The sequence below is a fragment of the Podarcis vaucheri genome (assembly GCF_965113315.1).
Source record: "Podarcis vaucheri genome assembly, chromosome: 15".
NCBI lineage: Eukaryota > Metazoa > Chordata > Lepidosauria > Squamata > Lacertidae > Podarcis > Podarcis vaucheri.
The window spans coordinates 37,092,684-37,115,674 of NC_138753.1; the positions used below are offsets into that span (position 1 = coordinate 37,092,684).

General features: G+C 42.0%; 1 protein-coding gene across 1 annotated transcript in view; it reads right to left on the reverse strand.

Annotated features, from left to right (window-relative positions):
• Positions 1-22,991, reverse strand: part of KCNU1 (potassium calcium-activated channel subfamily U member 1) — an 87,463-nt gene that overhangs the window by 19,411 nt on the left and 45,061 nt on the right. Inside the window, exons 20-22 of the mRNA XM_082200745.1 lie at positions 9,984-10,083; positions 2,810-3,034; positions 705-879 (exon numbers count right to left, since the gene is read on the reverse strand). Coding sequence (XP_082056871.1) covers positions 705-879; positions 2,810-3,034; positions 9,984-10,083 — 500 coding nt within the window. The remainder of the gene's footprint in view (positions 1-704; positions 880-2,809; positions 3,035-9,983; positions 10,084-22,991) is intronic.

The window sequence follows — 22,991 nt, forward strand, 5'->3', positions numbered from 1 at the left end:
GTGTGAGCTCCTATGATGTAAGTAATGGGCCCCGCCTGCTAGCCTGCTCCCTAAAATATCACTGGTTTGCTCATTTCTGTATATAGGGTGCCTACATTCTGCATGTGCAAATGGCTTTAGATACCAATTACCATAAATTACCATACAGCATATATTCAACACAAAAGCAGCAACAATTTGTTGTTGACAAAGGACAGCTGGACATATACAGGGCCCCATTACCTTCAGTAAAAGGGACACAGGTGGCGCTATGGGTTAAACCACAGAGCCTAGGACTTGCCGATCAGAAGGTTGGCGGTTCGAATCCCCATGACGGGGTGAGCTCCCATTGCTCGGTCCCTGCTCCTGCCAACCTAGCAGTTCGAAAGCACGTCAAAGGGCAAGTAGATAAATAGGTACTGCTCCATCGGGAAGGTAAACAGCGTTTCCGTGCGCTGCTCTGGTTCGCCAGAAGCGTCTTAGTCCTGCTGGCCACATGACCCGGAAGCTATACGCCAGCTCCCTCAGCCAATAAAGCGAGATGAGCGCCGCAACCCCAGAGTCGGTCACGACTGGATCTAATGTTCAGGGGTACCTTTACCTTATCTTCAGTAGCTTAGGACCTCATCAAACCTAAATCTGGCCCTGAATATATTCTAGGGGGTCCCCTAACCCTCTGGAGCCGATGTGGGGAGAAGTCTGTGTATCCTCTTTCCCTTTCTTACCTAATGATGAATTTGCTTTAAAATGTAAGGAACGGATGTTCAGAGTAGCCAGGATAGATTTTGTATCCACCAGGATTTGATCACCAGGACCTCTTGCATGGGCTGAGAGAACGGCACACATGCTACAAAACTGGATATTGGCTGCTTTGAGATCAGCACAGGAAAGTGCACTGCCCTGGTAAAGAAAAAAGAAAAGGAGTGGAAGTCATGAGGATCAAAGGACTGGCAAGACTTAAAAATCCAAGCTTCAGCTGAAACATCATCATCATTTGAATTTATATACCACCCTATACCAGAGGGTCTCAGGGCAGTTCACATAATAAAATCAAGATATAAAACCACAAAATACCTAATAAAAATAAAAACAACAGCCCAATACCCCCCCCCAAAGAAACACATTTTACAAGGGCATAGGATATAAATTGGATCAACCAAAGGCCTGGTTAAAAAGGAATGTTTTTGCCTGGCACCTAAAGGTGTATAACAAAGGCGCCAGGCAAACATGTATTCAGAAGCTTTGGTGTTTGTTCAAGAGAAACCTGAATCCCATAAAGGCAGGTAAGTCCCATTTTAGGGACACTGACTAAAATACATCCCTTATTTTCTGTTGAATATATGAAGAAAAAGGTGAGGCTTCAGAACAAGGGGCAGATTTCAGATTAAGGAGGCTCTATCAGGAGGCCATCACAACCTGAACAGGAAAGCAAAAAGTAGAGAGCTTCTGCACAGAAACAGGGCATTAATAGTAAAAAGAATTTCATGAGGTGTGCTCCACTGATACTCTCAAGAGGAAGTCAAATGATGTTTCTCTTGGAGCCAAATGCACTGGATTTGGAATGAAAACCAAAACCCAAGTTCCAAAGGAGAACCCAGCAGCTGTTGTACAATGTGGTTGGGAATAACATGTTCCAAGGTTTTCTTTCTTCAGAGGCAAATCGTCTCAGACGTGATGAACAAGCATAGCCAGGCCAGTGTGTGATCAGTTTTGTAATACTGACTTTTGTTCATCTCATCCAAAGGGGATCTTGGATAGGAAAGCTGTTCAGGTTGCAGCTGCTGGCTACATCTTTCCTATGCAAGATCTTCCTTCAAATTACACCAACAAGTGCTGTCAGTTAAATGAGAAAGTGACCATGCATTAGATTGGCTGAAATTGTTCATCACATCCAAAGAAAAGTAGCTGCCTAAATGGAATAATCCCATAAACCAGGAGTGGGGATCAAATTAGGCCTGACGGATGTCCACACTCACTCATCTCACACTTGATGTGATATCAGGTGTGGAGCAGGTAGAGTTAAGTCTCCAAGGGAAAAATAATTTCTTGGCAAGTGGAGCTTACTGAAAGCACTGATTGGCCCACTGGTGCTGACAACAAGCTCCTCTGAAGTCATACATTTGCAGGTGCAGGCTAGATCCAACCCACTCCTGAAAATGAGTGTTTCCTTTTTGCAGACAGCTCTGATGATCTGCAGAGGAAATATACCTATTCGCAGGAATGTTCTGAATCCAAACTGTGCCTGCAAACTAACAAAGCTGGGCTCACTGTCAGAGCAAATCAGTGCTGACCGTGAATCCTTTTTCCATTGTCATGTGACAGCATAATGGCATAAAATGATTGGCAGGTGACCAGACACACCCATTTGTCAAAAATAACTCACAGACGGTAGGCCAGTTTTCTTTCTGACCCTTGGGTTGAAAAGGCTTACCCACCCTTACAATAAAGTAGATGTTTGGAAACATTAAGGCAATAAATAGAGAAGGTTTGTTTCATCTATTCATGCTGACCATGATGGGAAAACACTCTGTTTATGTATTGCTAACTTGTTTGTTTCTTCATTTTTGACAAGGCTTCCAAAGGCATAGCCTCCTTAAATTATGCCATGTGAACATGTTAACTCCTTTTGATCAGTTGTGTTCAACTCAATGCCAAATGCCCACAAAGAGAAGATATTATATGATTAATAATGTCAGGGATGTTTATATTTTGATGATCCAGTATCATTAGAGTTGCTCTGAGGAAGTTTTGAGTTCCATGATTTTAACATAAATGCATTTTTAAGATGAGAATATTGGGGAGGGGTACAATATGTAAAGAATATGTATACCCTCAGTAAGAATAGTTTGGGGAAATTTTGGATGAATTCCCATTCTCTGTGGAGATAGTCAAGTGATCCAAGAAAGACAATATCCTTCAGCTCACTGAGTGTGAAGTTACTGGCTCGCAGAGGCATCACAAAGTTCCGCAGTCCAATCAGCGCAGAGGTAGCATCTCCAAAAACACAGACTACAATGTGATCACGCATATCATTGGATTGCCCCTTGTGTCGCTTCTAAACAGGACAAAACAGAACTATATGAAGAAATGAAACATTACTTTAGAAAAATAGTTAAAGGGCAAGGGGGCGATTCCCATGTTGGGAAAGGGATCCTTGACATAATGTCATATGTGCTGCTTTCAGATTTTGGTGGGCCCTTCAATATGATGCTTGCTCATTGCTGTCACAGCGACAACTACCCATTCATTGTGACTGCAATTAATCCAGAATGCGGCAGCTAGACTGGTGACTGGGAGTGGCCGCCGAGACGATATAACACCAGTCCTGAAATATCTTCACTGGCTCCCAGTACGTTTCCGAGCACAATTCAAAGTCTTGGTGCTGACCTTTAAAGCCCTAAACACCCTCGGTCCTGTATACCTGAAGGAGTGTCTCCACCCCCATCATTCTGCCTGGACACTGAGATCCAGCGCCGAGGGCCTTCTGGTGGTTCCCTCATTGTGAGAAGTGAGGTTACAAGGAACCAGGCAGAGGGCCTTCTCCGTAGTGGCGTCTGCCCTGTGGAATGACCCCCCCAGCAGATGTCAAGGCAATAAACAACTACTTTACTTTTAAAAGACAACTGAAGGCGGCCCTGTTTAATGAAGTTTTTAATGTCTGGTGCTGTATTGTTTTTAATATTCGGTTGGAAGCTGCCCAGAGTGGCTGGGGAAACCCATCCAGATGGGCATGGTATAAATAATAAATAATTATCTATTATATTATTATATTATTTACCTTCTCCCCTTGGACTCAGTTCATACCATTATCGAGAGGGAGAGGAGCAAAGGGAGTGACTATCAAGAGTCTTTGGTTCCTTCTCCTTCCACTTAGTCCTACCAGTTTTCTTGGAAAGGGTAGGCGAAAGGATAGTGACAGCAAGGGAAAGCAAGAGAGGTCATGCCTGATGATACAGATACATGATTTTAGCCAGGTTCACCACAAAGACTGCTGGTTGAAACAAACTGAGAAGGGGGGATACCAATTTAATTTCCCTGTCCAAATCTGAAGTTCAGAATGTATCACACTATCTCAAAATGTCTTTTTTTGCTTATGGAGGGGAACCCCCTCCCCCTCCCCCCTCCCAAGATCAGAATTACAAGTGTGATATTCTAGGATTTCAACTTCTGTAGTTTGGAAGGTGGATTTCAGTTTAAATTACACAGAAATTTTGGCACTTCTCTTCTTTAAAATACCAGTGATTCATAGGAAATCAAATTCATTCAGCTGATCAGCCACCCATAAGCAATTATCTGGGCAATGTACATTTAAAAAACCAGGAACGAAGAAACAAAAACCTATTCAAAATCAGTGTTATGATAAAACAAGTTAAGAAGCAGCAAATAAGGCAATTTTGAATCAAAATAAATCACTTTAATGCAGAGATCAAGAAATTAAAACACTGCAGTACCAATTTGAACAGAAAGCTGAAATAATTAAAATATCACAGAGCTAAATAGCCATATGTTGCCTTTTTAAAAATAAATGTTAACATTTTAAAAGTCCTGCGGGCAGTGTGTGTGTCTTTCCCTGGTACTGAAAAGCCATTAAAGTAGGCAACAGTTAAGCCTCTCTGGGAAGGACATTTCACAACTGAGGAGTCACTGCTGGAAAGGCCCTTTCTGTTGTGGCCATTTTCTGTATCTTAGTGGCTGCATATCCTAGAAGAAAGACATCATTTGATGATCTGAAGGCTTGGATAGGCAGTCTTTCAGATACAGGCAGAGCAATCCTATCAAAAGCTGACCAAATTTATGTCAGGTGAAATTAAACTGAAGTAATTTACACCTATTCCAGACATTTTTCAGGTGCTGGGCAACGGCCATGTGAACTGGCCTGAGTCTGGCATCCTTTTTGCAAGCATGGCACCCACCAGATTGCCAGGTGATGTGATTCAACTGAAAGAGGCTGTGAACAGGTGTCAGTCTTTCCTTGTCCCATCACACCCTTTCATACCACTTTTGGGGGACTTACATGAGCATATGTTCTGCCAGCTGAGCCCTGGCTAAACTGGGATGAGAGTTACACTGGCTCAACTGGGACAGTTGGATATCTGCCTATTCTAAATTCACTCATTCGTGGAAGGGAATTTTGGTCGACCTTAGAGAAAAAAAATGCTTCAAGAATAAGAACCGATGTATAAGATTGATGTTTAAGTTTGGATAATGTAAAGTTGGGTGTTTTTTTTTTTATAAAAAAGGAATTATATTAAATGAAAATAAGGTTATCAAAATACAAATTTAGAAGTTTAAAAGTTAAATGGTTTTCAGCAGTAATGTCTAAGTTAAAAGAAAAGAAAGGGCAAAAACTAAATGAAAATAAGGGAGAGGACTTACTGAATAAATAATTGGAAATTGGAATACAGAAAGGGGGGGTAGGAGGAGGTCAGCGAACTAAGGTATAAGAAAATAAGGGATTGAAATTATACTTGTTTTTTGTCTGTGTTCTGTTTGTGTGTATATATAATCTTTGAAAATCTTAATAAATATCTATTAAAAAAATTCACTCATTGTGGTGGATCTTGGGTTTGTGTTGGACTTTTAGGTCCCATACCAAGAAGAACTTCAACGATGGGGGTGGACACTTTGTGTCTGGTGCAGAAATATATGTTGTGCCTAGCACTGGTCTAGCATACACACACACTTTCACAATTCCTCCCCTTTTTCAGTGATGGCTCAGACCGGGTGGAATGCTCTGGCCCATGAGACTAGGGCCCTGCAGGACTTGATCTCCTCCTGCAGGGCCTATAAAACAGAGCTATTCCACCTGGCCTTCAATTTGTATTAGCCTGATCCTCTATTCCCTTTTCCCCTTTCCTCTTCTATGAAGAAACCCTTTCTGGAACCCCACATTTAAATTACTCCCTGATCTCCTTGCTGTCCCCAGTAGGACCAACTTGGCTAGTTAGCCCTGGTGATCATTTGATGTCTATGACTGGGTTGTTGTTTTTTTCTTTCCCCAAAATGACCCTGAATTTTTGAATTTTATTGATATTGATGCTGCATTTTATGTTGTATTTTATGCTGTTTTATGCTGTTTTTAAGTCACATTTTAATCAATGTTTTATATTTGCCGTTAGCCACCCTGAGCCCGGTTTTTAAACCGGGAAGGGCGGGGTATAAATAAATAAATAAATAAATAATAATAATAATAATAGGATTTTTTTCAATGAGAGATGTCCAGCAACATTTCTCAACAGCCCACTAAGCATGCCAATGAGAATAATGTTATGTCATGCAACTCAGCAGTATTCCTGGGGTAGATGCTCCAATAGGAAGGATGCTATGACATGAGACAGTGTCATTCCTATGGGGCATTCATTCCACGAACGACAACAAACTAATTAGGGAAGCCAAACTGCCACCTCTTATGGTAACAAGGCTTTTTTGGGTGGGTGGGATGCATAGGTCTGATTCAACTTGTGGAATCAGTGCAACTGGAAATCAGCACAGGACGCCTTGTGGTTGGCAGCTGCCACTGGGCAAAACTCTTAGGTAAATGAGCATTCAGCCATGGCCATGTTCTTCACTGGTCATGAATGTATTCTGGAGATTAAGGACTTCACTGACACTAAGATCAATGAGTTTCACACTTAACTGAACACCACCAACATCCCAGTGGCAATGCCCTTTGAAAAGCACAAGGTACCCTGAAGCCTGCTAGCATAATTAAGCAATTCATAGGCTAACCAACAAAAATTGGTGTCCCTTCTTTGAGATCTGCTGTACTTCTTGATTTCAATGTCATACTGCATCATACAACACAGCACATTTTGGGATGTTTCCATCAATTAATGGAATCTTTCCATGATTGGTACATAGTATATGCTAGGGACGTGCATCAGATCTGTGGAAATCTAGCTAGGGAGAGTCTTTCCTTTCTTTTAACCCCCCCAAACCCCCCCCCCAGCAACGGAGGTTCTTTTTTAAAAAGGTAAAATGCTCTGCTTTGACAAAAGGGAACTGGAACTCTTCCAAATTCTACTGCTACCTCTTGGAGGTCTGCAAGGCCTATATTGAAGGCCATAAGCAACACCAGAAGGGAAAGGTAAGTGCGAAGTAGCAAAGTTTTTATTTAAAAAAAAACAAAATATGCTGTACATGCAAGGCTACACACCACTTGGCTATCTCTTGGTTATATTATGGTAGAAAGTGAATCACTTTTGCTTCTTGCACACACACACAAACAACATGTTAGTCTGCAATTTGGCAGGCTTCATTCACTCTGGAGGGGTTCCTGTCCCTGTAAATTTCATCCACTTTGGCCAAAAGAGTAAAAGGTTATAGCTTTTTTTATATTCTCTGTCATAGTGAATGGGGGAACGTTCATTTTATATGGAGCAGCTCAGAACCCAAAATACAGATCTCAGTGGAGAGAGCACAGGGTGACTCAGAAACAGATTGGTTTTTTTTAAAATAAAAATGCACAGATACAGATACAAGCCAAATCATGGAGACTATACAAACCCCAAGTATATGTCCACATTCCCAATCAAGAGCTGCCGAACTATTACATTCATAAAACACTCTCTTCACAATGGATTTTTTTCTTTTCTTCAGAGGGCAATAAAAGACTCATGTCATGGGAACTTTGCTGATGAGTGATTAGAATCATAGCCAAATTAAATGATCATCTTAACTAATTGGATTAGTCTAAATTGAATAATGAAACCTCAAGCTGTATTTAGTGGAACGTGCCTTAAATCCAATTATTAGTCTGTCAAGTGGTACTAAACAATGGAAATGATCCATTCTATAGACCTTTTAATAGGAACTATTGAACAACAACCTAGCTAGACTAGGATTTGAGATGGTGAGGGGAAAGGCAGTTGGCGTCTGGGGGGGGGCAAGGGGGAGAGAAGCACACATTGTAAGTGTGGTAGAAATCATTTGAACACACATTTGCTGACCTGAACTAAAGGTCCCTCTTCTTTTTTTAATTTATTTTTTATTAAAAGATTTTCATGAATAACAAAGGTACATATAACGTCTCTGTTTTCAATTCATAGACTCCTTTCTACATGTCAGCTACATTTGGTGTGAGACATTGTTATCATAGGCATTGTGAGGTTGGGGGAGAGACGTGGGGAGAGAGGAGGGAGACAGAAGAGGGGCTAAGGATGCTTCTTAAAAATAAAATTTAAAAAAAATCCACTTTAGTTCATTTCCATATTGACTAGTTTTGTTTCTGAAATGATACCAATGATTTAAGAATTCTCAAATGTTCGTCTTTCAATTTCAAATTTTGTACAGAGTACTGTGCATGGGTAGTTTGATGGTGCTTCCACTTCCTTCCTGATTCCCCCCCCCCTTTTATTGGATGTCCTCTGGGTTATCAACAGGCATTTGTGCCTTGAGAAAACAGGTTGTACTCAAGATTACCTTTTGTGTTGTATTTCATTAATCTGGAGAAGACTGAAGTATTACCCAAAGCAGCACATAAAACAAATCTTCACATACCTCCCATCTCCAGTGGGCCTTCGCCCTCCCATGAATGTGTTAGGATCTGATGCTATCTTTGTAGACATTGCAACATGCTTGGGAAGATGTGCAACTCAGTAAAGATGTGCAACTTAGTTTACAACCATAATCTATTCAGGAGGTCCGGTTGTAAACCTAAGGCACGCTTTCGCCAATGAGGCCTCCCCCAAAAAATTGGTTGTAATATATTAAAAAATGGGTTGTAATCCAAAAAAAGGGACATGCACTTCCAGGTTTGATGTGGTTGTAATCCAAAACAGTTGTAATCCAAAGCGGTTGCAAACCAAGGTACCACTGTACTTGATGATATGACTGTGTGGTCTTTCCAATTTCCCTGAGTTTTTTAAATGATAACTATTGTCATGCTCCTGGATTCTGACTGTCAGTTGGTTAAAAAAATCTCTTGTTTTTAAAATCATGGAGAAGAAATGAATAGGCAGGCACCTTTGCTATGTTGTTTCCGGTACCTGCTAAGCCAGGCATGTAATTTTAACATGGGATCTTATTTTTATTGTGCTTTTTTTAAAAAAAACCTGACCATACTTACATTTTGCTAAATTTTAGGTCAGCTTATTGAAGGTTTGATTTTCTCAGTATGCTTTAATGAATATTTTATATTGTTTTATGTAAACCTCTTAGATGTTTTTGGTGATTACACGGAATATAAATCCTGATAGTTAATAAATAAATAAGTAGATCCAGCCCAAGTGTGCTGAATGATTCCTGACAGCTAAGTGTAAGTGCCATTTTAATTTCCAACAATACCCAAGATGTAAAGTCATTTAGGAGCATTGTTGGAAATTTAAATGATGGCTCCATCTAGCTCAGTGGTTCTCAACCTTTGGGTCCCCAGATGTTGTTGGACTACAACTCCCATCATCCCTGAGCTCTGGCCTTGCTAGCTAGGGGTGATAGGAGTTGTAGTTCAACAACATCCGGGGACCCAAAGGTTGAGAAAGGCTGATCTAGCTCCTCAGCTAGATATTGGAGAAGGGGCCTGGCTCAGTGGTAGAACACCTGCTTTGCATACAAAAGGCTCAATCCTTTGCATTTCCAGATAGGGTTGGAAGAGAGCATTTTTTTAAAAAAAATGCTGCAGAGCCACTGCAAATCAGTGTAGACAATACTGAGCTACGTGGACCAATGATCTGATGTGGTAATAAGGTAGCTTCCCCTGTTCCTATGCACTCAGAGTATGGCTGAGGGTGCTACCAATGCTTATTGCTGCCTGCCCGCCAGAGTCCAACAAGTCCAACAATGACAGGGCACTTTCCCCACGCAACCCCATCACACTTGGGGCTGGACATGGTGCCTTAGGAACTGCATTACTAACTCTTATTTGGCAGGCAAAGCTTTTCCCCAAATGAGGCTGCCTCCAGCTTCCCTTTCCAAATCTGTGCATGCCATGCAAGTGTTACTGGCACAGGCAGCTGGCTAGAAACAAGTTAATAAGCTAACAGCCACCCTACATATAGTGCACCTACCAAGAGGGCCTTGTCAAAAGGAACAGCTTTACACCAATGGAACATTCCTGAAGAGTCTAGAGTGGTTTTTTCGTGTTCATTATCCAAGATTTCTGAAGGTCTGGATGAACAAAAAGGGACAAAATAACAGGTGATGTAATAATACTAGCAATAGCAACATCAGCAACATGGCACCATCTACTGTATGTGCATGACACTGTGCAAAGAATGTGAAGGCTCCGTTCTTTCCACCCAAAGGGCTTACTATCTGGAAATGGGCAAAAGGGGAGAAAGAGGGAGGAGAAGGTAATGGAGGAAGGGCTCAACAGGATCCTACTGGCACAATGGGGCTTTCCCCTTTCTCCCCTTGTGTTGCCCTGGGCGTGCCTCCCCCAAATCTGCTGGAGAACCCCAGAACAGCATCCAGAGAGACGAAAGCAGGATAATTTCATCTAGAAATGCTTGCTGCAAGGACAATCAGAAGAGCATGTTGTTGCATCCCTCCAACAATTATGGTTAAAGTGTTGACATGCTGTCTGACAGACACGGTGTTGCTTGTCTGTGGTCCCTGATTTATTTTTGAGCCATCCACTCATCCAAGAAAGCAGCTGCAGGTTTCAAAATGACCAAAAACATGTACACATTATGTGCATATCGGTGTTTACTTTTGCAAGTAGGCAGCAGGGTGCAAGGCAATGGGTCCAGCAAATCATATTGATGCCACTAAGGGTGATGCTGTAGGAAAGAAATGTGATCTGGCTAACATCACATTGACCTCATCCATAAGGACTTCTCCAGAAAAGCAGCTTCATTGATAAATGGGATAATCACAACTCAGAGCTGTTCTAGGGAAATAACATGCTGGATTGTATCTTGTATTTTCCTCCATCTTACTCGCTTCCTCGGAAAACAGATGTAGTGGCTGAACTGGTAAAAAAGGTAAAAGGGTAAAGGACCCCTGGACGGATTAAGTCCAATCAAAGGTGACTATGGGGTGCAGCGCTCATATCACTTTCAGGTTGAGGGAGCCGGTGTTTGTCCACAGACAGCTTTCCGGGTCATGTGGGCAGCAGGACTAAACCGCTTCTGTCAGAACGGGACACCTGACGAGTGCCAGAAAGCATGGAAACATTCCCACCACAGTGGTACCTATTTAAAAACTTGCACTGGTGTGCTTTCAAACTGCTATCTGAGAACCTTCAGAAATAAACCAATGGGATGCCAACCACTTGGGTGAAACAAAAGGCTTCTCTTTGCTTAGTCAATGAAGCGGCAAATGAAGTGTTGTGCAAAACAAGGGAAATTTTTCCTATGCTTCAAATGTCATGCAGGAGAGGGACTGAACATGTGGCAAGAACCACTTGGGTGGAATGGCTGAAGCAAATATGAGGCAGAAGTAGGAGAAATAATGCCCCTCCAGTAATATTTAGTAATGGACCACTGCCCAGTGGTAAAGCATGAGCTTTGTTTCCAAAAGTGCACTGTTTCAATCCCCATCACCTCCAGTTTAAAAGGATCAGGTAGCAGTAGGGATACAGGAGGCATTTAGTTCAGTTCACACTGCAAGGCAAACCTATCTACTTTGCACTTTCTGATGAAATATGGGAACCAAAATGTAGCTTATCTGTTGAAATTTGCAGCTCTCCATATTTCATGATGGAATTTTCTAATCAATTAATGTATACTGAAATACAGTTGTACCTTGGATCCCTAACACCTTGTGAGTCGAACATTTTGGCCCCTGAATACTGCAAACCCGGAAGTGAGTGTTCTGGTTTGCGAACGTTCTTTGGAACCCAAATGTCCAACGTGGCTTCCAATTGGCTGCAGGAAACTCCACTGTATATATATTTGGAAATCAGAAGCTGCACTTTGGTTTCCGGACATTTTGGAAGTCGAACGGATTTCCAGAACAGATTCTGTTCAACTTCCGAGATACCACTGTACATATATTATGGGAAAGTGAGCATCAAAATAAATATATCTGTGAAAATAAGTTGCAAAAAAATGCATTATGATGGGGGAAACTGAGTGCAAAAATTGTGTATTGGACAAAACTGCATACCAAAATTTGCACATTATGGGGAATGCACTCTGAAATGTTGATGAATTTTCATGAGGGCTCTTTAAAAAAATAAATGGGTTGCAAACTGATGTGGATATGTCGATAACAGAATTTACAATGGGAAATACAAGAAACTGGGAGAAACTGTAATTGACGGATTTGTCCATCCTCTGGTAGCAGGTTCCTTGAAACCCCTCTGCCAAAGAACTTGAGAACTGCTTTCGGTCCAAGAAGAAAGTGCTGGGCTAGACGGACAAATATCATGACCTATGTTCCTAAGAGCTATAATTCAAGCATTCAAAAGAATAAATAAAGGGCTTAAACCTGGAAGAAGAAGTGGGCCCATGCATGCCAGCCACGCCCCAAATATTCCCGAGCATGTCCGCTGCACCTTTCCCAGAAGGTCTGATGGGAGTGTGTAAACACATTTGGCTAAACACACTTACAAGTTTCCTTGTGGTCAAGAACCCTGGTTTCCTGACCACAGGAAGGAGTGTAAGCACTTACAAGACCCATTCAGACCTTTCTACTCAAAGTACAAATATTGGAGGGGGGGGGTTAAACTAGTACGCTCAGCACATGTGACCCTCTCCCCAGTTTCAGTCCAAATGTGTTTATTTGAAAGCCTGAATAGGGTTATGGTTGCAAGCCTATCCATGTTTAGCTGAAAGTAAACATTTCAGGTAATCATTTCATTTATCATTGTGAAGCTCAGTTCCAAATAAATATGCATAGGGCTGAGGCTGCGTGTTTCATTTCTAGAAGAGGGCATGCAGATACACAGAGTGCCTTGTTGCCTTAAATGATTTCCAGGGTTTACAAATGCCCTTTCATCGTGAAACCAGCTCAGAGTTATACAAGCTGAGCCCTTAACGGCACCAGAAATTAATGACAGCTCTTTGCCAAATACCCTTCCAGCCATTAATGAATAGCTGGTGCTAGAATGTGTGTCTGGGTTCAAGTTTACAAAGCAAAAAGCAAAGCACAGTAGAGGGCATGTTCTTTGTCATTTCAAATAAGCTTCTTTAAAGGGAAACACATACAAAGCTGCCTTATGTTGAGTCAGACCATTGTTTACACTGATGGGCAGCAGGTTTCCAGGGTTTGAGGCAAGGGACATCCTAGACCTACCTGGCGGTGCGGAGGATTGAAACTGGGAATTTCTACATGCAAAGCAGGTGCCCTACAACTGAATGATGGCCCTTGTCCATAGCTCAGTCGTAGACTGTATCGTACCCATAGCTGACAGGATGCTCAGATGGCCACTCCAAATTTCCCAACCCATTTTCAGCTTGAGAAACTTGAGGGCTGCTGCCAACCAGAACAGGAAATGCGAGGCTAGGTGAACAGTCTGCATGTAGAGCAGAGACTCTACAACTGAGCTACAGCCCTTCCCCAAATACTAGTGGATAATATGGGAGAATATGTTAGCAGTGTATCTCAGTCCTTCCATGCCAAGAATAGACATTTCTGTCCATTAGTCATATGGCACCTCCCCAGCATTTGAATCCTCCTCCCTTCTGCCTGGATGATGGATCGGTCAGGTGGTGATTAAATTGTGTTTTGGCAAGAGGGAAGATATCTTGTTGCAAGCTCTTTTAACTCAGCCCAGCTCAGCAAATCAATCAGTGCACACTTTTCCATCATCATAAAACCATGATCTATGTACACAAGCTGTCACAGATGATATCTCCCTTCACTCAGAATGTTATAGGAAGCATCTATGCCCCGAAGGAAACACCTGTCAGAGCCCTGGGTAGGGAAATAAAAAGGCAAGACTGCTTGAAACGCACTTCATCAAAAAGGCACCCTTCTCCAGATATCATTGCGGGGGGCGGGGAGGGGGCGAATGCTCATCTATCTCTCTGTGTCTTAACTAATGTTCCCTTCTGCCATATTCTCAGCAAATGATGTGAGATTTTCAGAAATCTACTTTTCTTGGGAGAGCAGTGAATCATTCTGGTGATTCCCCAGTATCTGCACTGAGGATCTCCAGGAAAACGAAGCAGGACGAAGGTAGGCTTAGCAGAAGTACACACACAGATACAGGGCACAAGGGGATAACTGATGGCCTGGTCTTCCAAGGAAATTTCACAAGCCTGGATCTGGTTTTGTTAAAGCCTAAGATTGTCTTTGAAATCTAGCTCTTAAAATAGGAAGCTAGGAAACTGCCTTCTACCAAGCAGTGCCAGCTCTAGGTCCTTGGGCAAGGCGTGACCATTCACTTTCTTCCTTTCTTGGGACAAAATCCACACAGTTGCCCACAAAGTTATGGCAAAGCCAGTGCAGGAGACTGCTCCATTTCCCTGACTCTTGACCAGGGATTGGCAAATCTGTTGATTTCAGTTTCTCTTATTTTCTCATTATTCTGCTCCTAAGATCAGTTTTTTTCAGTTTGTGATTCCCACCCCCTAAAAAAACAACCCATCAGAATTTTAACATGCATTTCTCTTCAAACTGACAGTTTTTCCAGACATTTTCACTAATTTACTCTCTTTCTGCTTGTTATTTTCAAGAATGGATCCATTTTTAGGCACCTCCTCTGGATTTTTATTTACATTAGTTACTTGGAGAACCACATTGCAAAATTCAGAGAAGTGCGAATTTCAAAAGATGGTTATGTTTCAGTTCATATACTGTTTCACTGTGTGAAACATTAGCTTTACATTAAAATTTATGTATACTGAATTTATTCCTCATCCCTGCTCCTAACACTGAAAAGGCAGAAACTTCAAGGAGCAGCAGCACCGGCAAGCCCAGCTGCACCCTTATCTGGACAGGAATAGCCAAATTTTCGTTGTGTATGTTCTGATAAACTCTAGGTTATACTACTGTCTTATATGTGGGGCTGCCTCTGATGATAGTTCAGAAACTTCAGCTGGTGCAGAATTCAGCAGCCTGCTTGCTCACCAGGGCAAGATGATTTGAGCATATAATGCCAATGGTGTCCCAACTTCACAGGCTGCCAAATAGTTTCTGAGCCAAATTCAAAGTGCTGGGTTTGACCAGCTCAGGACAGGACCACAATACCTCAAGGACATCAAGCAAAAACTTTCAGGCCTTTGACCTTTAACAATCCTTTCCTTTTAGAAGCGGATGAGATGTTTTTAATGTATTTCTCTTTCCTCTTGGTTTTAATGTCTCTATGTGGGGATTCTTGTATGTTTCTTTGGTTGTTACTTGCTTTGGGAAAGATAAAGTGACTGGCAAATTGAATAAATAGGGATGAGGTGGGATTGAGAGCCCATATAACATATATGTTCGACAGAACTGGGATACCCATGTTCAAACTCCTGTTTTGTTGTGAAGTTTATTGAGTGATGGTGGAACAGTTAGTCTTCCTCAGCCTAAACTGCCCTACAGTATCCTTGTATAGATAGAATAAGGAGAGACGGTAATATTCGACCCTGACCTCCTGTAAGCAAAAGTATATGATAAATAACAGGGCATCAGAGAGCCACCAGAGGCAAACAAGGAGTGGGCCTCTGAACCATTCATAGTTGTAGAAGAGAGGGTTTTGTGATGGTTTTTCACCCTACCACTCCTCACCAAAGTTCACCATCCTCTGTACAACATGCAGTAATGCTTAAAGATCTTTTTCAGAAGAGCATATAGGGGAAGTGAATGTGTAGAAATACTCTTCACCTAAGGCTAAAGAAGTTTCCCTTGTCACTTCAGTGCTAGGGGTTTTTTGTTTTTCTTTTTTTGAATCCATTGCCTTTTCTGCCACCTCTCACCATTGCCACAAATTAATGCCACTTGATTTAGAACAACTCTGCAAAGTGTTTTGCTACCCACTGTGCGAAACTTAATAAATTAGCACATATATAAAGGCGCTGTTTGTAATTGAAAAAGGATAATTATTTAGAGCATTCCAGCCCCTAATCAGCAAAAAGCCTCTGTGGACAGGTAAAATCAATCACAAAACCAGCTGCAATAATCTACTAGTGATTATAACCACCAAATCAACACTGCCTCTTTGTAGCAAGGCTGAATCCTAGTGAAGACCGTATGCTTCTATCTGCCTTGGGTGAGCTACAGCAACAGCCCCTTAAGCTTATCATGACTTCCTTTCTCTTTCACACTAAAGACAACCAAGACATTCCCTCTTACAGTGTTTGTGATGAGATGGGAGTTCAAAGGAAGGGATTGATATCAGTAGTCTTGGGGCTATTCTCTACCATTTATTGGTGAGTTGCCTACCTTCCTTCCTTCCAGATGTTGCAGAATTTCAACCCCATCAGCCCCAACAACTGGAGGCAGGAGCAGCTCACCAGTGCCATGGAGCCACAACAAAGCTCTCTTGCCCGCAGTGTCGCTACCACATATTGGGAGAGGTAAGGCAAAACAAGTTTGGGGCTGCAAGGGTGCACTTACAGAACCAATCTAACGCTCCTACCAGAATCACTACAGGGCTCCAACCTCCATTACCTTGTGTCTCTCCCTCCTGTTATGTGGCAGCGATACCACAGATGGGAAGCTCTTGCTTCCCCTCTGACCCACCAGGGAAGCCACTCCTATCTGGATGGCTATAGGTTCCCCATCCCTGATTTGCAAAAACTAGGTGCAGGTTGTGTATTATTTTCATAGGGGCAAAGACTGTGACACTGTGATGTAGCACAAAAATTATGCAAGCTAATTGGGATTAATACTGAAAAGAAGGAAAAGAAAGAGAGAGAGAGGGTGGAGTTGGTAGAAAATTACTGTTGCTCTAATAAGAGATGAGAAGGGTGCAAGGGATGTGGCAGGCTGTGCAATAAACACTATGGGCCTGAATCCATCCTGGCTGTGAGTCTTGCCAGACCTGCTCCCTGCCTTGCTGCTCTTTCTCCACCCGGCCTTGACTGACTCCAGCTACAAAAGCTGAGGCTGCTGAAAAGACTCTTGGGCCAAAGCATTGTTTAGGGGTGTTTCTTGTGTGGGGAAGAGTGTTGCTTTTTTGACATTATTTCTGTAATTATTTCAGATCTTATGATGTATGTAGAAATTGTTTGATTTGGTTGTGTACTTTCTATGTTTTATTTATTGTTGATGAATACTTTTGTTATGAGCATAATTATGTATTTTATTCATGCTGTAAGCTGCTTTGAGCATGATTTTAACTATGGGAAGGTGGAATACAAATAAAATTATGTATGTATTATGTATGTAATTGGAATACAAATGATAGCCAGGGACAATGTGGGTGGGTGGGGAGTCTGGGCACAAGAAGAAAAGGCAGACAATGAAGAGGGAAGCAGCAATGTTGCAGTGTGGATATTTATAGGGCTGACATACATCTGGAATTTCCTGGACATATCTGGAATACAGCAGTTGGAAACAGTGTCCGGGCAAAAAAAATCACTGAAATGTCTGGATTTTCACCTTTTAAAGTATGGCAACACTAATAGGGCTACCGTACATCCAGATTTTCCCAGACATTACCAGGATTTCAAAGGCGGAATTGAGGTCCAAGAGGAATTACTGAAAGGTGGAGCTTTGTCCTGGATTTTAGGGAAGTCAAATCGTGTGAGTGTGTGTGGTTTTTTTTTTTTTTTTGCGGGTTTGTAAAGAAAAGCTCAACAACTTTGGCGGTTTCCTTAAAAAAGCTCGATGACTTCTGGGGTTGTCTTGGTTTTTGCTTTTTGAAATATGGCAACCCTAAATCCTAGATATTTACCTATTTCAGAAAGGAGAGAGGGTGACATCAAGTCATCTCTACTGACAGCATGTCATTTATGAGACATTTCTGACAGCTTCTCTATGTATTTGCACGGCTAGTTAGTAGGTTAATTTAATTAAAATGTTGCTTGTCAACAGGGTGGTGGATAGTGCTCATTACAGGGGTTGGGGGGTTGGGTGGGGGCAGCTTGGAGAAGCTGTTCTCAGTGGGAGCTCCCCCTCCCCCTGTCCTCTCCCTCCTCAGTTTGTTGCAGTTCCCTATTCACTGGCCTCTTCCTCTGGGCCCAGATGGCTCCAATTCAGAGAGAGGGGGAGAGAGAGATCCATGTCCACACTTTGCTTCCCAGGCATTGGACAAGCAGACGTGTGGTTGAGCCCAGAGATTGAGAAATAAATAGAGAGGGTGGGGGGAACAAGGGGAACTCATTTATCTTACTGATTTTGCCCCTGGAGAGGTCAAATGACAAGGGAGGGAGGAATGGGGCTCCCGGCACTTGTGGTAGAGCCCCTATTGAAAGGTGCCCAGCTATGTCAGTCACATATGTGAGCACCTGAATGCGACAGCAGCCTTTTACCACTTTTCATTGAACTATTAATGTAATAAGGAGGCTAAAGCCCCTTTGTACATGTGGGAGGATAAGACTCTGTGCTTTAAAGGAGGAATAAAATTGAGAGTTGTGCAACTGTCCAGACTAAACTGCTAATCTTGAACTAAAGGGTTCAAGATTTGGTCCTACCTAAAGGCTTTATGTTTTGTTCTCCCAATCTAAAACGAGAATGCAGCCAGCTGCAATCCTTGGAGCCTGGATCTCCTTATTAATCCCCTTCATACCTGTTTAACTCGAGTTCCCAGTCCAGCAATTAAATAAGGATCATTATGACGTGATTTATGGTATATGTGTAAATGTTAGAAATTAGTGTGGGTAATTAAAATATAAAGTGTGCACTGCCAGGGGGTTGAGCCATTCTCCATGTCCTTAGCACAGAATAAGGAGCTGGCCAGATTATAAATAGACAAGTTTGCACAAGTTCACAGGGCAAAACCAATTAGCCAACTCATCTTTATGCACTTGGAGTAGGCAGGGTGGGTTCATATAACCAGTTTATCCACAGCACGTGATTACTTGTTGGAGAGATCCTACCTAGATATTTAGCTGTTGAGATCCCCTATATTGCTATATATGGGCTTTGAAGTTACATGGGAGGCTCTTGCATGCCCTACATCACATCACATTCCTTTTTCCACCCCATTGCTTTGTTTTCTAAGCTTCTCATTGTATGCTAAGGCAGGACATAGAAATACAAGGTGTTCCCATGTACATATATAACCCTACAGGCTGAAAGTCATGGAAATCCATACAATTGTCGGAATCAACATGCAATGGATTCTGTGGTCTTAATTTGGGGGGACGGGGCAGGGGTGTTAAACCATGTTTGCCAAATCCATGGTATAATCCAGAGGCCATCAGTGCAACTTGCAACATAATTTGACCAGGCTTTGGGTTGTATCAAATGCTAGTCTTACCCAGGGTACACCCAGCGAAGTTAAGGGACATGACTATTTAAGGTCCATTAATTCCAGTGTGTCTGCTCTAAGCAGAACTTAGTTGGATACAACCATCCTTTGAAACCAGCACTTCTCTGAATTTTGTAGTGCCGTACGCTAGTCATATAATGTGTACAAAAATGCATTTACCAGGGTGAAGTGTGCAGGTATCATCCAGGATAACATTAAAAAGGCATTATAAATGCATTAAACATTAAAATGCATTATAAGATTGCTTTGTAAAAATGTGTTCGTTAGGCAAAAGTGCACATAAAACCATGTGCCTATTAGGAGAAATGTTGATAAACATGGGGACTTTAAAAAATAAATCCAAACTGATGTTGAAATGTGGATGACTGAATTTAAGATTGGGAGGGGGGGACAAGAACCTGAGAGAAACCAAAATTGACAGATTTTGCCCATTCCTAGTGGCTGCAGAGAGACATATAAATGGCAGAAGAAGCAGAGGCTAAGAGGAAGGAGTCCTGCGGCTCTATCTGACTGAAGCAAAGCAAGGCAAGGCAAACAACAGCAATGGAAAAAGGCTAAGCAAAAAAGCACAGCTAACTGAGCCAAGGCTGAGTCTACTGTATGGCTGAAGGAGCCTGAGGCTTGTACTACCCCTCTCCTTACACAAAACAAATTATGGAAGAAGGGGCAGCATTAGCGCCCTTCCTACATGCATCAGAGAAAACAGCCAATGGCACATTTGATCATATCGGCTGCACTACAAATGGCAGCCATGATTTGGCAGACAGATTCCGTCCCAGAAAGAAAGAGGGGTGGGGAAGTGGCAAACTCCAGTTTCTGATGTGCCAGGTGTTGCCTTCTGGCCTGTTTTGCTCGCAATGAAGATTTTCCTCCAGCAAAAAAAGCAGGCAACTTGGATTTCCCAAGAAGCTCTGCTGTGGAGGAAAAGCCAGGTGAGGTCAGAAGTTAAAACCACCCTGTCCCAGCTGACGGGGGGGGGAGAGGCGGAGGGGAAGCTTTCTTTAATGTAACAACACATTCACCCACCCCTGCCTGTCTCCCTTTCCTGGAGAACAGAGTTTTACACTTGTCCTTCACACAAATAACCCGAGGGTGGGAATTATTCAGAAAGCTCATGTTTGACACCCCATCTGTTCATTTCTGACAGCGATATATAATGTAAAGCTATAAAAACTTGAAAAATAATGCAACATAAAAAGGGATTGACTCGGCTCCAAGAGGCCATAAACGGTAACAAATACCACTGTGTGATTTATTTTGTGCTGTAATCTTTACAGTAAGTCATCTTTCAGACATTTCCTTGTGACAGGTTTTAATAATATTAATGCCCAGAGCAATCCAAATCATCGCCAATAGACATATTTATCAAGCTGCCAATCCAAGTAAATGAAATTCTATAAGCAATAATGTAACATGTTAAAAGGGAGCTAATAAAACAAGTCAGCGGAGAAATATTACTTCAAAGAATTCTCCCTTCTCTCTCTCTAATCCGTCCCTGAATGTTATACAGCCAAAATGCAAATCTTTTCCCCCCTTTCGTGATTTATTGCTCCAAAAATATCAGTGACCTTTCTGCAGACTCCTGCACAGCCTCTCCTACGCATTCATAAAGAGTGCAATGCATTCTCCCAGATTAAGTGAATGCAGGAGTGCTTAGTATTATTACTTTTTCTCTCTCTCCCCACCCTTCCACCGGCACCCCCAGCCTTGCCTTTGGACCAGGATTTCATGGGTATCATCAAAGGGTGAGATCTGAGGTCCTGGAAATTTATTAAAGACTGACATGCTATAACTGTACCTTGGCAACTCAACAGGTATTTATGAGCAATTATCCAGGTGTTAGATAAGTTTCAATTAAGATGGAACACAAGTGTACTTTTTCTAACCTAGGTGTGGTTTTTTCCCCCATTTAAAAACAAAACAGTTTGGTTTGGTTAAAAGCTTTTGGGTTTTTAAAAACTCAAGATAGAAATCAGTGTGTGCTGCTGTAGCCAGCTTTGTATGATTACTATCTTATGCAGCCTTGCCCAATCTGGTGGCTTCTAGAAGTTTTGGGCTATGGCTCTCATCAGCCTTACCAGCACGGTCACAGTCCAAGGTATCTACAGGGCACCAGGTTGGCAAAAGCTGATCTTAATTATTAATTAGCAAATGACCCCTCCTCTGCCCAGATTGTAAATGTAACCAAAATGAAATTTGAGACTTGGTGGCTTCACCAAAAGGAGAGTAACCAAACATCTGGGGGGGAGGTGCCAGCACAGCGGACCCTGGAGTACCCCCGGGGGGGGGACAGTGGTTAAAAGTGTGGCACTTACTGGAACAACTTCATGGCAAGTACTGGCACCTTTTTCCTAGAATAAAAACTTCCTATAACCAAATAAGATTTTGTCCTAGCAGTGCAAGAAACAGCTTGAAGATACACAAGGGGTAATAGTCAACTAAGTTTTACTCAATGTAGACCTGTTGAAATTAATGGACCCAACTTTGTCGTGCTGGTGCGTATACTCTGAATAAGGCTTAGTTAAATGCCACCTGTGGAATTTGAGTGGAGGAATTCATCCCAGGGTTAAGTTTCCTGAAAGCCATTAAAAGATTATCCCACAACATTATAATTATCCCTGGAACAAAGAGAAAGTGTTTAATGGTTCAGAGATCAAAAACATATTAGCATTTAATGAATGCTTGTGGTGGGGGATAATTAGAGGTAGTTTGGTAGGCACTGGTGGGGGGGATGTCACATGACATGACATGATTTTGTCCATTGTATTTTCGGAAAGGATTTGTAATTATTAATTGTGGTAATCCTTTGGGTTGTTTTTGTTTTATTGCTTTTTGATATTTTCTACATATTACCTGTATATAAAAGAATTCCTGAATTTTATTAATTCTTTAGGGTGTTTTAAAAATTGTTATAAAATGGCAATGTGATATTTGTTGTATGTTTAGGCGCTTCTATAGGCTGTAAACCACCTTGAGTATAGTCCTGTAGAAAGTGAGGTATGGGAAATGAAATCACCCTATTACTATTTCCGCTCCTTTTTCCAAGTAGCAGCCAACGAATGGAGGTGATGGCAGAGGGTGGTGTAGAGATACACTTACACAAAGGCGTTGTTTTTTATTACATGTTATGGGTTGGAGTGGGGAAGAGAGACTCTGGCTGCAGTGCTGAAACATCTCCCAATAGCATGTCCAAAATGTAATCTCATGTGCAGGGCAATTCTATATAAATTAACTCTGAATCAAATCCCACAGAGGTCAGTAGAGCAGGGATGGAGGAACCTGAGAATGTGCAGTTGTTGCGCAACTACAACTCCCATCATCCCTGATCATTGGTCATGCTTGTTGAGGCTAATGAGAGTCAGAAACCAAAAGAACCAGTTAGGTCACAGGTTCCCAAGCCCTACAGCCGAGCTTATGACAGCACAGGCAGAGTTTATGGTAGAAGTTTCTCTTCCAATTCATAGGAGAAGCAGAGAAAGTTGTGCAGAAGCAAGAAAAAAAATCTTTAGAATTGCTGAAGATCTCAACAAGAAAGAGATGTTGTTAGTAAGCAACAATGATTCTCATTGGATTCTTAATGGAGACAAACTATAAATCATGAGATACGAAACAACTCAGGTGTTGGACATCAACTCCCATCATCTTGGACCATTGACCATGTTGGCTGGGCTGATGGGCACTGAACTCCAAGAACATCTTGCATGTGCTTGGCTGGCTACCCTTGAACAAAGATTTCTCTCATTCTATTTACATTCTTATTTCCCAA